The 14,298-nt window shown below is 38.1% G+C and overlaps 1 protein-coding gene across 5 annotated transcripts in view; it reads right to left on the bottom strand.

The window, feature by feature from the left end:
- Positions 1-1,712: 1,712 nt before the first annotated feature.
- Positions 1,713-14,298, bottom strand: part of FBXW7 (F-box and WD repeat domain containing 7) — a 275,066-nt gene continuing 262,480 nt past the window's right edge. For all 5 annotated transcript variants that reach the window (XM_074993174.1, XM_074993175.1, XM_074993173.1 and 2 more), the window contains 5 exons: positions 11,721-11,834; positions 9,281-9,462; positions 8,031-8,256; positions 4,864-5,074; positions 1,713-3,506 (listed from right to left, as the gene is read on the bottom strand). In XM_074993174.1, coding sequence (XP_074849275.1) covers positions 3,238-3,506; positions 4,864-5,074; positions 8,031-8,256; positions 9,281-9,462; positions 11,721-11,834 — 1,002 coding nt within the window. In that variant the 3' untranslated portion in view covers positions 1,713-3,237. The remainder of the gene's footprint in view (positions 3,507-4,863; positions 5,075-8,030; positions 8,257-9,280; positions 9,463-11,720; positions 11,835-14,298) is intronic.

The raw sequence follows: 14,298 nt of genomic DNA, 5'->3' as shown, positions 1-14,298 counted from the left end.
TTCCTAGTTAGAATTAGGCCTATTTCCCTAGGCTGATGTGTGGTTTTTTTTTTTTCCTACTCCCCCCCCCCCCCTTACAATTATATACATGATTATGTCTGATATTTTTCCTACATTTGTGACTAACCAAATTTTACCTAACCCAAACTGCATTCACTGAACGGCTTTAACCTACTTTGGCCCAATTTATATTGATGTCTTAACACATTTCAAATGACCTAGTTTGAACTATTTCAAACCTGCCTTTCCATCGCTCTTGGTTTGCACCTATTTGTTCTAGCCCTTTTTTCCGCATTCTTGTGCTCTCAGGCATAGCATAATCTTCCCTCATTTCCTTTACAACGCTGGTAAATACCCTATCCTTTTTTACATACAAAATAAGTTATTTGAAAATTTTAATAGTTAGTCTTCACAAAGCATTAAAGCTCTGTGACTGCAAAGCTTTTGCTTAATTACCTACATGGTTGCTAGGCCTCGTTTCCACAGCATCAGTTCTTGTATAGTCCCTTTAAAAAAAAAAAAAAACCTACTTCCCCCAGCCCCTTTTTTTGGGAGTTCTGCATCTAATATTAGTACCAGCGAGTTCCTTTTTAATCTTAAAATGTGTGTAGTTGTGGGCTTGAAATTCAACAGAGAGAGCTCTGCTCTACTGTGGGCTTAGGTGTTCTGAACAGTCAGGATCACGAAGGCAAAGTGGTGGAAGGTCACACTATGCACTACTAGGAAACTGTTCTTAGTGATTGCTTGGCTCATTCATAAAGGTAACTTGTGGGCAAAGCGGTACTGGTCACCCCTTGCAACACTCACTGGGCTGGTTTTTTTGCTTTTGTTTATATCAGTTGGTATAGTTTGTCTTCATTTGTGACCACAGCTTGCCCCACTACAGAAAATACTGAATAAGGCTCATTCAATCTAGCTGTATAAAAGGAAACCAGCTAAACTGATAGTAAATGTCTGTAGACTTTTCACTATGTGTCGCTGTACCACTGTTAGTTTTGTGCACATGATTTTAGAAGACTATAACATTTGCTAGGCTTCCACGGCCATTGATATTTCACGTAGCTCACCTGTGCTGACTTTTCTGTTTTGAGCAAGTTGTTGGAAGTGCTTTGGAACACAGTAGAGTCTGTGGGAGTTTTTTCATATTACTTATGTTACTGACTTTGAGTACTTTTAAATTCTGACATGGATTTTTCTGCTTCTTGCTTTTCATTTGATAGTGTATTCTCAGCTGCTGAATTTCAATCAAACAATAAACACTAGATTTCATTCATAGATTTTTTCAATCTCAGCTGCAATTAACAAAATGAACTGAGAAGAAACTGTTATAGCCACAAAAAACTTAGTGATATAATTAACTCCTGTGAGTGAAAAAGTCTTAACCTAGTAGTATCTTCTTTGTCATAGGAAGCAAACTCCCATTTTTGAAGCCTCATTGACAAATTTAATTCAGTGAGTTGTGCACAGAGATGGGAACTCAGTGTTCTAGTACATTCTTGGGGGAAATGTAAGTTTTGCCTTAGCACTTAAGGCATTTTGGTTTCTGTACATTGCTGTCTTACCAGTAAAATAAATAAGAAACTTGACCTCTCTCAGTGTGCGGCATATGTACAACAGTAAGTCAAGATTCTGCCCATTTATTGGCTTAGTAGTGCTTATTAGTGCAGTAATAAACCATTAGAAAAAAAAGACACACTAACATGAAAAACACATTTTATTGCACTTAAGTTATAAGAAAATAAAATTTCTAAGTGAATCAAACCATAGACACAATCCCTTTAAAGGTCGTTTTCCTCCATCATGTCAGGTTGTTACATAACTAAAATTAACCAACTGGAATCTGATTGATTTAAATCAGACTATATAAATAAAACAAAACAAAAAAAAAGGGAGGGGGGGAAAAAGATCGCCTAGGATACAGTGTTAAACCACTTTCACAGTTCAGCTTGAGTTGTGGCTCCTGGAGAATGAGGCAAATCATTTGACTAATTTTTTTTTTGTTTGCATGTATATCAGTATTACAAAAACAATAGTTTTTGCTCTGTCAGTTCCTTGCAGCAGTAACTGTAACAGTTGTTTCTCTCAATACTGTAAAATACTGACCAACAACTTTATATTTGTGTTGGTATTTTAAAAAATGGTCAGTTCCATTACGCATGTTCATTCCATTCACCACAGCCCTCACAAAGAAAAACGTTTCCCCACAGAACAGGCCGCAAGAGCTTTGTTCTAAGGAATGTGTTTTAATTTTTTGCCCAGAAAAAAGAAAATAAGCTTTGCACACACACTCAATTCTTTATTTGCAGGCAAACTTCACTCTTAATTGTCTGAAACTTTTTAACTCTCAGCCTCTTAGAGGCACAGTTGGCTCAAGTTTCAGTGGCAAAAAGTCTTTTTCTGTAACCAAACTAGAGCAAATTTGGAATTCAGTCTGGGACTAAAACGTCACAGCAGAAAAGAAAAATAAACAAGAAATAATTTGCTTTACTTTCTTTCATTTAGCAGCATAAATAAGTTTGGCCACTGGGAATACAGTACAGGGGTGGGACAACAAGCCCATACTTGAAGACCTACTTCTAGCACCAGCTTTGTCTTAAATCCATTCAAGGACACTCAGAACCCAGGACAACTTGCCACCTTAGAGCAACATATGCATTGAAGAGTGTGTAGATGGAAGCAACAGTGAATAGAGTAACAGAGGCTAATACTGTGATTGACATTGGCAATGGCTGGCAAATAAAAAAAGCTGATAAAACTGTACAAAAACAATTCACAGTAAGAATTTAGCTTTTCCACACCAGGATTTGACTTTGTCGTTGCCACAGATGCTTGCAACTTTGAAAGTCATCCAGTAACAGATGTTACACAGCACATTCTAGATCTCTGTGGTAAAACAACAGAACTGTAACAACGTTTTAACCTCCATTATGCTCAATGAGTACTTCGAGGAAAATAAAGAAATAATTGCACCTGGTTTGATTTAGAAAGTCTTATATTTGCAAAGCTGCCCCAGTCAAAAGTGAAGCTTTTCATGTAATGAGACAGCAAATGCCTCTCTCGTCAGTTACAATTTGTCACCTCGCAGCCTCCTCCTGCGTAGTCTGTAGGTCTTTCGGATCTGTTGCCCCAAGCCAACATCCTGCACCACCAAGGACAGAGGATAGTTTTCTTTTTGCGGGGGAGGGAAGGGAAGGGAAATACCGTCTGCACATTTGGACAAATTCATCTTTCTGCCCTTCACTTCATATCTACATCAAAGTCCAACACCAGCAGCTTTGTTTCCTCAGTCCCATTTCGGCTTCCAACTGCACACACTAGCTTTGTGTTGGAGGCTCTGATTCGCCACACGACGCCTCCACTTCCCCCACTCTCCAATGTGACTAGATTTCGGATAAATTCACCCGTTTTCAAGTCCCAAAGTTTTACTGTCCCATCATCTGAGCTGGTAATTACAAAGTTCTTGTTGAACTGTAAACAGGTCACAGCACTTTGATGCTTGTTGGGACCTACAATAGGAAAACCAAAAGAATTTTGCTTTGGGTTAGACATGCAATGCAAGAGAAGAGGTTACCATGTTCAGAGATATTCAGAGGTAAAACAAATACAATATTTAAAATACGTAGAAGCCCCATTCTGTGTTTTCAAAAGACTAGTATGGGTATTGAAGAAAAAAAAAATCACCCTGTCCTTACAGTTGTCAGCTATTAATATAACAAATGAGCTGGGGGCAGTGGAGAACAAGGGTGTAGTCTCATCTGAAATTCACCTAGAAGGAAATGATCACAGAATAGGTAATCATCACTCCCAGCCCATTTGGGAAGAATGGGTGATCTAGGTCCTTGCTAAAACTTGATTTCAGGAAATGGGGCTGTTGCCAAACTATTAGTTTAATTTAAAATCATTTCTGGCATAATGTAACTCCCACAGACAAGAAAATTCCAGTTGAAGTCATGGTTAAATATTAACATAAATAATGAAACTCTGTCTTTTTTTCTCTTAAGCCATCCTATAGTAATTGTCCTTTATAAGGTCAGCACTTGTTTTGTTCAGTATTTAAGTATGATTAAGCAGCAGAGAATACTTTTTTGTTGTAAAATGGGGCCCCATTTCACTGGCAGACAAAAACCAGGGAAAGATATTACAAAAGATTTGCTGAGGAAATTAAAAGTGTAGGTGTGCACAACAATAATTCTAATGAAAACTAGAATCCTTTTCTCCCTGGCTCACTTGTTTTTAAATAGAGGAAATATTTTCCATTCATTTTTCTTGATTTATTGTAACAGACAGTGCTCACTGCCTCCCAACCCAATTAGTCTGGAAGCTTTGAAATGTCTGAGTGACCTAAATAACTAAGTTAACTGGCTGTTTTGAGATGCTGTTTCCTACCTATCTTTGCGGTTTATTAGTCAGACAGAGAGCAAATTTGTATCAGAACAGCTGTCTTTCCATAATAGGCAAATTATTTTAGATTAAGTTATAAAAATAAGAGGTTTATTTAACTCAGAGTGCCACCAACTATAAAAGAAAGTACTGTCTTGCCATGACCAACTTTTGGGCAGTAAACTATTTGCAGTTGTTTTCCTTGCATATATATTAGTTTTTTCTTCCTGTTTCCAGAATGGTGCACTAAACAAAGATCATATATTTGAAACACAGCTTGACTTGACCTAAAATTGAAAATCTCCCCAAGGCTAATTTTGTCCTTCAGCAATATATGGGACACAGAAATGCTCAGACTTAGCAGATCAAGTACTTTCATATTAGCTACTTCAGCACTGAAGCATTTTAATTTTAGGACTGACATCCACTAATCTTGCACCTGCCTCTGAATGACTGTTTTTCTGTCAATTAGCATAAACTCACCTTGCAATGTCTGTAAACATTGTCCTGTTTTGATATCCCAGATTTTAACTGTAGAATCTGCATTCCCAGACACAAGAATATTGTCCTTGAGTTCCATTCCACTTGTTAACGACTGGTGGCCTGTTAACGTGTGAATGCAGTTTCCCGTCTCCACATCCCAAACTCGGATTGAAGTGTCAAGAGATCCACTCACTACATGAATGCCATCAAACTACAAAAAATGTCATTGCTTTAAGCTTTTAGCATTCACACTGTGAAAAAAACATTGTGTGCTACTTGCATTTAATTCAGAGTTTGACAATATAAGACAATATAAACTTTGACCTTGCACTATTCCTTACACTAGTTAATCACATTATGGAAGAACACATGTTAATTAACAATGCTAAATACAAGTTAGAACATACTGCAAAGACTTACGATTAGCATAGCATCAGGTGTGCATAAACAGTAATAATGTCCTAGTGTAGACAAGGCCTATGGAGTTCTGCAGTTCAACGCATACAGATTGTAATCTTGATTAAGGAGAAAAGTGCATACTAATAGACCCTTGACTTTAGCTGCCTCTTTGAATACTACTACACATCGCTAAAAATTCAAGCGAACGGAACAGAAAATATGAGGCCAATGGCAAAGAATTTTAAAGTATCTTTTGCCTTAAGTGTGATCCTCCTCAATCAAAGGAACGTCTGTGGAATATTTCATTTGATCAAATCAACAGCGTCACTCTCTGTAGCAGCTTTCTAAATCTATTCTCATCTCCACCCTATCAGAACAAAAAGTGAATACAAGCATTTTGTCTGCCAAAACCCACAGCCAATTGGTAATCAGGTAAGTATATACTGCACCTGAATCATAAATCAAAAAAGAATATGAGTTTAAGCCTTTTTGAAAGATTTTTAAATATATCACTATTCTAATGTGCTGTTGGTAAGTTAATCATTCTGAGCACATTTTCTACAAGGACTAGCATTTGTGTGTGCATTCTAGCAAGAAGTCCAGGTTACTATCATGTATAAGCTATGTTCACAAAAGCTATCTGACACCTAATGAAATTTGCACTGTGGCATAGGTACTCAGGCTTCTACTTTCATGCACAGGGAAAGTTAGGTGCCACAGACTGGGACCCATAAAATCCAGTAGATGAAATGGGTGTGGCTTAAGCCCTGTCTCTCAAAGGGCCTTATGCACCAAAAAGTCTAGGCTGAAGGGAGATATCCTTCGTTGCTTGGGATTCAAATCAATGAATTATCTAAGGCCTTTCTCACAAACACCATAAAGCACACCAACACCATTACCGGAAGTGCCGGCCTTATAACCTGTAGCCCACTGGCTAAAGCGCTTAGCCAAGATGTGGGACACACTCCCTCTGCCGGCCTCACAACTCTTAGGAAAATATCCTAAGGGCTGGGCTGTGGAAAAGCTTGAGATGGAGCTGTCAAACTGTTCTACTTTGTACAACAAGTCATCGGAGCACGGATTGGAGCAAGGCTCTCCACATTACAGGCGAATGCTCTAACCTCTGCAGAGGCACGCACTCTGTCTGGCCCAAGGTTAAGTTAAGAAACATTTAATAAACAGAATCCACGTTAATAATGAGTTATGAAGTCCTCCTGTCTCCCAATTTCTGAGCCACATTTCCTATGCCTCAACCTGGCTAGCAGACATGCAAGATGCAATTTTTTGGTTTTAATTATATTTAACAACATTTAAAAGGTCTGATTAGTATTAACCTCAGACCTTTATAGAGTTTTTGGCACCATACCACCCCACCCCCTAATTCACCCGCCAGGAGTGCCATTCCCAGGTCTCTATCTGTATGACTGTGATGCCAGCAAGCTCTAGCATAAAATGAATTTCTGGAAGTTGTTTCAGCTCGGCAGAGAGAAGCGATGAGGTTATGAGTTGATAAAAAGGAGGCTCCACAACAGGTCTCCAGCTATGAACTTTTACTGCATAACAATGTAGGTGAAGTGGGTCATGAGATGTGATTTGTGAGCAACATAGCAAAACCCCCTAATGCAGACTCTGTAATTATGGCAAAACTACTGAAGTGGGAGTGAAAGAGGTGTGGCTAGTATGAATACACCAGCAAAAGTGTCCACACTAGGAATGCTTTGCAGGTATACTTTGCCATCAAAACTATCCAAATGTAGATTTGGACTCCAGCATAGGAAGGCAGAGAGCTGATCAGAGTTCTTCACTAACAGTTATTAAGATCCTAGATCCAATGGTAGGTCACAACTTTGCAAGTAGGTGACGTAGTTATACGCACATAAATCTAAACCACTGGTCTCCCTTTTATAGCAATCCGTGAAGCGTTGCTAGCCAGGAATCCCCAACAATGGTGTACTGAAAGGGACAACATGCAAACAAACTCCTTATGTTTCAATCAGTGCATTTTCTAGAGCACACAATCTCCTTGCCAACATCAGAGTAAGGAAAATACAATCACAGAAAGCTGCCAAAAGTTACTTGTCTTTTGTAAATACCAGAAGCAGTTTTCTCTCCTTTTTGTATGACTGTCTAGTCAACATTTATTTATTTATTTTCAGTAAATTATTCTTCAGTTTGTAGTAAGAGAGTCAAACTTTGGTTTAATTTTAATGATCAACACTACAGTTTTTTGGGGAGGAAGTAATTTTTTTTGGCTGTGAAATACACCATATGAGAGTTCTAGCTATTGCAGCGCATACTAAACTAGTCTAGCATTACCCCATATATCACCTCAGCACTAACATCCTTCTCTCACGCTAAAATTCTAGAATACTACAATACATGAATTTAAACATTTTCAAAGGGAGTACCTTTTGATTAATGTAGCTTAATAACTGAAAAAAGAGTAAAAAAAAGTAAAAAAGAGACACTGAATAGAAGAATATTCACAGCAAAAGAAAAAATCTTTGCAAGAATAGTATGCAGCAAACAGCAGTGATTTTTAAAATAAAATGCATGTGTACTGTGGTAGCTCTGAGAAATCCAAACCAAGATTTTGGCTCCCATTCTAAATGAAGACAAGATGTAGCAAGAGGGGGGGATGTAGAATAAGCTCTCTCTATGTATTTTCTAGGATTGCATCTGCAGTAGCAAATACCCTCAATTTTAGTAGTTTAACGATAAAGGTGGTGTGTCCAAGGGAATCAAAAGCACTAGATGCAAATGCTTACCTGTAATGAGTAGACTCTATTAGTATGCCCTTGCAGTGTGTGTAGACAGGTTTCAGTCTCTGGATCCCACACTTTGACCATAAAATCATATGCTCCACTAACAACTCTTCTCCCATCATACTGAACACACCGCACTGCAGCGACATGTCCCATCAGAACATGTAGACATTGGCCTGTCTCTATGTCCCAAACTCTCAGCGTGGCATCCCGAGACCCACTGACAACTCTGGGGAAACACAAATAAAAACTACACTTAGCATAGAAAAGTCCATGTTGATTTTGTGTCGTGTGCTAAAGCAGGAAGTCTGACATCAACATGTTGTACCTAAAGCTGTTACGCTGAATTTGTTGCTCTGGAAGGCTAGGTGGCATGGGGACAAGTCCACCTGCCTCTGAAGAGCTGTCTTGGCTTTGCAGTATATTCAGGCTGAAAGTTAAAGCATGTTAGGTTTTCCCATCCTATTCAATCATCACAGCACTAAACTGTATGACATGATTGGCAGTCAGTATTCAAGAGAGATGCAGACTTGAATAACAAGATATGGCAGGTTAAAACTGAGGTGCATTGGGAAAGCTGCAGGTGACAGATCACATGCTAGTTGCTTTTACATACAGTTGGCTCAATCCAGTAATATAGTCTTGCTTTAATGGTGCTAATCTTACCTACTGATTATTTATTTTTAAAAACCCTCTTTGTAGGTTTTTCTTCATTATACCATATTTATGTCTCTTAATCTGTACAGTAAATATTAGTTGAAAATACTTTGAACGTATTTGAACCCACAACCATAAATAGTGATGAAGATTACTGTAATTTCACTAAACATCTGGGCAGAAAAAACTTTGCTTTCTTTTGAAGGAAAAGAAGGGCTGACTAACAAAGACAACATTCTAGACACAACCATGTATCAGTGCAAAGCATTAAACGAATAACTACCATCTCTCAACCAAAGTGTCTTGAATCAATACGCTATTATTGAACTGACAGTGTAAAAGAAATTTAAATAAAATATATTGAAGTCTGAAGAATTTTTAAAAAGGTAATCTTTAAAACAGGCATAATAAAGAATCTTTCAAATAGGTAACCGTTTACAAAATCAAACAAAGTTAAAAACATGGACTCTTCATAGTGTAGCACAGCAGAATGGACCACATCAATAACTGAAAACATTTTGAAATAAAACTACAGGGAATTATTTGTCTGCATAATAAGAAGCAAAGAAAATATCCAATTTTTGGTCATCGTTTACCTTTTTTCATGGAGATGCATACAACGCACAGTAGAGGTGTGTCCATATAATGTATGAATACATTCTCCAGTCTCTGCATTCCATACTTTAAGTGTTCGGTCTGTAGATCCACTAATAATGATATTGTCCCTCATTTGTGATGACCATACTCCACCTGTGTGTCCAACTAGTGTTCTTAAACACTGAAAAATATGTTGTGTATACTTAGTATTTTGGAAGAAGATGGAAGACATTTAATCAGTTCAAAGATTATGAAGTCAGACCAGACTGTTGTGATCATCTAGTCTCATCTCTTGTATAACACAGGCCATATGATTTCTCTGAATTAAGTTCAATTTGAAATCAAGCATCTCTTTTACAAAAATATATTGATATAAAACTTCCCAATGATGGAGAATGCACACCAAGATTGCTACGTTTTTGCTAATGGCTAATCACCCTCAATGGGGCAGAAACAATTTTTATAAGGGCACATTAGCTATTTCTTCCAGTGTTCCAAGGCATCAGCATCCCGACAGGCCCTTGTCCAAATCTTTTAAAACCCTTGGAGGCAAGTTTCTGGATTTCATTAAAAAAAGTATAAGTTAATGAGCTATTTTGTAACATCCTCCTGAATAATTGGAATGGGAAGTATTTCATCATCATATTTAATAAATGCATCTCCTCTTTCTCCCAAAATATAGAACAGATATTTACTGAACATTTAAGCTTTCCAGTATTGTTGGCCCATTATTAGTTGGAAATGATACTAGTGGCAGGATTTTTCTTCCTAATATATTTAAACAGCTCCTTATTGTCCTTAAGACTACTCCGTTCAGAATCTTCATATCTTTCTACTTCCCTTTTTTTTTTTCCCAAACAATTTCCATCTTCAATTTGTATTCACTGATATATCCTCTCCTTTCCCATTGGTTATTCATGTTTATATTTATTTTAATAGATTTCTTTTCCACTCTAAGCCATTTGCTTTTCAGTCAATGTTGCCCTCTTTATTGATTGTGGCTTTCTGGAAACCAAGTAAAATTTTCTTAAACAGTTCCTAATTATTCACATTTTCTGTCTGATTCTTTTGCAGATGTTTCAGCTTTGTGAAGTTTTGGCTTTTTAAACTAGTAAGAATATATTTTACTATTTGGGATCTTATTCCATACATAACAAACATAATCAAGTAATTTTTTTCATTCTGTGATCAATTTCTCAATTTCAGTCTGGATGAGGCCAAATATTTCTCCATGTTGGATGCAACACTTATGGAATATTCATTAAGATATGGTGTAAATATATCATATCAAGTTGTTTTAAGAATTATATACAAAGTCACTGAGAACTTAAAACTGCTGGCAAGTCATCCTGTCATGTTTAATTTAATATATTCAGTGTTGCATTATATTTTTGAGGGGGAAGAATATACAAATGTTATTTGTTAAAGAATAACTTCATCCTGTCCTTTTTCACAAAAGGATGTTAAAATTGTACCATGATCCTTTCATGAACTCAGCTTAGTGAAGGGGAGCCAGCCAAATTAGGTGGGGCTGCATACCACATTTTATTTCATTCTTCCCCAACGTAGTGGTTACAGTCCAGTCAAGGCATGCAAAGACAGTAAAACCTTTCAATTAATCTAAGATTAATATTACAATGCAGATATATTTTTTATTTTAAACTTATCAACACCTGGGCTATTGAAATTAGAAGATACTCTTATTGCTAGAATCAGGAGAAATAAACTCTTCTACGTTTCTAGATAGCCAATAAAATAAAACATTTGAAAAACTTAAAACCATATAAATAAATATGGAAGCCACAAGCATTAGCCAGAAACAAGATCCATGTGGAAAAAGTCAGGATGAATTAATTGACAGGGAAGATAAAACAGCATGTATCTAAATTCTCTGTAATCGATGTCAAAAATTACTCCATCAGAATAGAGCAGCTGCCAAGAGAACAACAATATATGTTGATGTTAACATGAACAGCATTTGAGAACAACAAAAAGTCCTGTGGCACCTTATAGACTAACAGATATTTTGGAGCGTAAGCTTTCGTGGGCAAAGACCCACTTCGTCAGATGCATGAGATGAAGTGGGTCTTTGTCTACGAAAGCTTATGCTCCAAAATATCTGTTAGTCTATAAGGTCCCACAGGACTTTTGTTGTTTTCGAAGATACAGACTAACATGGCTACCTCTCTGTCACTTATGAACAGTATTATAATTTCACATCAAGGTGACTTTCACAAAGTAGACCGAATTCTATGTGGACAAAGATTGCCCAAATCTTTTCTCATGTTCCATTTTTTTGGAACATAAAGCACCGTAAAGCAATAAAGGCAACATAAGATGTTTTAGGAATCAATAAAGATCGGTAACACAACTTTTGAACTTGCTATTACTATACCAATGTCCCATTTTACTGGCTCTTATCAGCAATTGCCTACTTACCTTGCCTGTAACTGCTGACCAAACTTTTAATGTGTTGTCATCAGAACCACTGACTATTCGGTTACCACAGAATTGTAGACATGTGATTACATGATCGTCATGACCTTTGAGCACCTGACAATAGAGAATGTGTTATAATGTGAGCCAACACATTAGAAGAGAAACTGAAAAGAGAATCAGAATGGTGTACCTCAGCAAGAATGGTGCATAAATTACTGTAGCTAGATTAAAAATAATTGTCATCAGTCTTCATGCTTCAGATTAATTTTATCACTAGCTGGAGTCAGAAAGACATTTCCTTGATATAAAATTTGATCTGTGACATAATACTGCATAGCTGACCAGGTACATTAGCATCATGTTTACCATTCTTAAATAATTGCAATAGATCCTTGCTAAAAATAATTGGATAGACCACTGTAATAATTTTGAAAACATTAAAATAAAATAATGTTTAAAAGCATAAGAATAATATAATGGGAATTGTTTTATCTATCAACAAAACTGCTTCTGTTATCCAATGCAAATTATTTTCATAAATAAGTCTTAATGTGCACTTATGTTCTAAATCACCCCACTTCTCCTCATGTAGCAGATACCAGATACTATCAAAAAGTAAGAACTACTATAGAAAGTGTTACCAGTTAAGAAGAACCTTAGGATAGTTTGGCTCAAGAAAAAGAAGTGACTCAGTTCATGTTGTAATGATGGTTCTTCGAAATGTGTCTCCCTGTGGGTGTGCACGGCAGGCGTTGGGCTCACCCAGCACCACAGCCTGGAGATCTTTCATAGCAGTCCTGAGTGGGGCTGGGCCTGTGCCATACTGACATGCACCATTCATGCCACTAGGGTAGCGCGCAATCCCGCTCTCCTCAGATGTTTTGTTGATACCCTAACTATAGCTACTGCACCAGGTAGAGGGGAGGTGGGCGGGATGTGGAGCACCCATGGGGACACATATCTTGAAGAACCATCATTACAACACAAAGTGAGTAACTTCTCTTTCTTCTTCAAGTGCTGTCCCTGTGGGTGCTCCACAGTAGTTGACTGTAGAGCAGCATCTTTCTAATTGTATGGTGGTTTTTATTTGGTGTATGTACTGTGGACAGTACTGCCTAACCTACTGCCATATCTCTAAACGTCTTTGTGGGATTGCAGTGCATAGTAAGTCAGGAATGTGTGGTTAGAGGACCATGTAGCTGCTCGACAAATGTCCTGCAAAGGCACTCCCTTTAAAACAAGCTGAGGATGTTGCTATTGATCTTGTAAAGTGTGCTTTTGGAGATGCTGGTAATGGTGTTTCCAGTGGAATAACAGTGCTATACATGTAGATACGAGTCTTGATATGCATTGCGCTGATAGATCTATGCAGTCCCTTTTGTCTCTCAGCTATGGACAGAAGTAAGTTCTGTGATTACCTGAATGATTGAGTTCTATCTATGTAAAAGGATGTAGTTTGGCTTCCGTGTGGGCAGCATGCAGTTCAGGGTAGAAAGCAGGTAATGTTATAGGCTCATTAATATGAGCTGTGAGCGCACTTTCTGTATGAATGGGGGACATGGGTGTAGTACCACCTTGTTTTTGTGGAAGGTTGTATAAGCTGGAGAATCAGTCAGAGCTGCTAGCTGGGTAAGTCTTGGAGCTGATGTTGTTGTTACTAGAAATAGTGTTTTCATTGTTAGCATGGCCAAAGAGCACATAGCCACTGATTAAAATGAGGGGTGGGGGGGATGTCCCAGGAGCATATGAAGGACCAGTTCTAAGTCCCAGGCTGAGGATATAGGTCAGTGAAGAGGCATGACGTTTTGTAGGCCTTTCCAGAATCTTTTTGTAAGTAGATGAGTGAAAACTGAGAAGCCTTCTGCAGGGGGGTGAGAGGCTGAGATCGTTGAAACATGAATACAAAGTGAGGACACCGAAAGGGAATTCTCTTTTAGGTAGAGTATATAGTCCAGGACCATATGCAGTGGGGCTTCTGTCAGTTGTCTGCCCCTTTCAGAGCAATTGGGCGAGAATCACTTCCACTTTGAGAGAGAAGTTTTTCATGTTGTTTCTTGTCTGCTCTGTAGCAGCATGTCCCTCACTTGCTGGGAGTAGTGTCGTGCATGTTCTGGGATCCACAAAAAAATCCAGGCTATCAGATGGAGGGTTTGTGGTCTGCGGTTGATCATAGCACTGTTGTACTGTGAGAGCCAGTCTACACGGGAGGGAAGCAGGTAAGGATGACAATGAGATAGGTGATAGACTTGCACTGTGAACAGGTCTATTGCTGGTTGGTCTCATAACCATAAGAGCTATTTGGTCACCTTGTGGTGGAGTTTCCACTCATGGTCCAGAGAGAAATGGCAACTTAGAGCATCCCCCAGGGTGCTGCTCATACCTGCCAGATATGATGCCGTGAGGACAATGTTGTGGCCGATACATTCCAAAGTTTTATGGCCTCTGCACAAAGGGATTGTGATTGGGCCCCTCTTTGTAGAGCATCACCGTGGTGTTGTCTGTAAGGATACGGACAGTCCTGTTTTGAATGTGAAGCAGGAAATGTTTGCAAGAATTGGAAACAGTGCATAGTTCAAGG

Source organism: Carettochelys insculpta, chromosome 4 (genome assembly GCF_033958435.1).
Source record: "Carettochelys insculpta isolate YL-2023 chromosome 4, ASM3395843v1, whole genome shotgun sequence".
Taxonomy (NCBI): domain Eukaryota; kingdom Metazoa; phylum Chordata; order Testudines; family Carettochelyidae; genus Carettochelys; species Carettochelys insculpta.
This window is presented reverse-complemented; position numbering and strand designations above follow the sequence as displayed.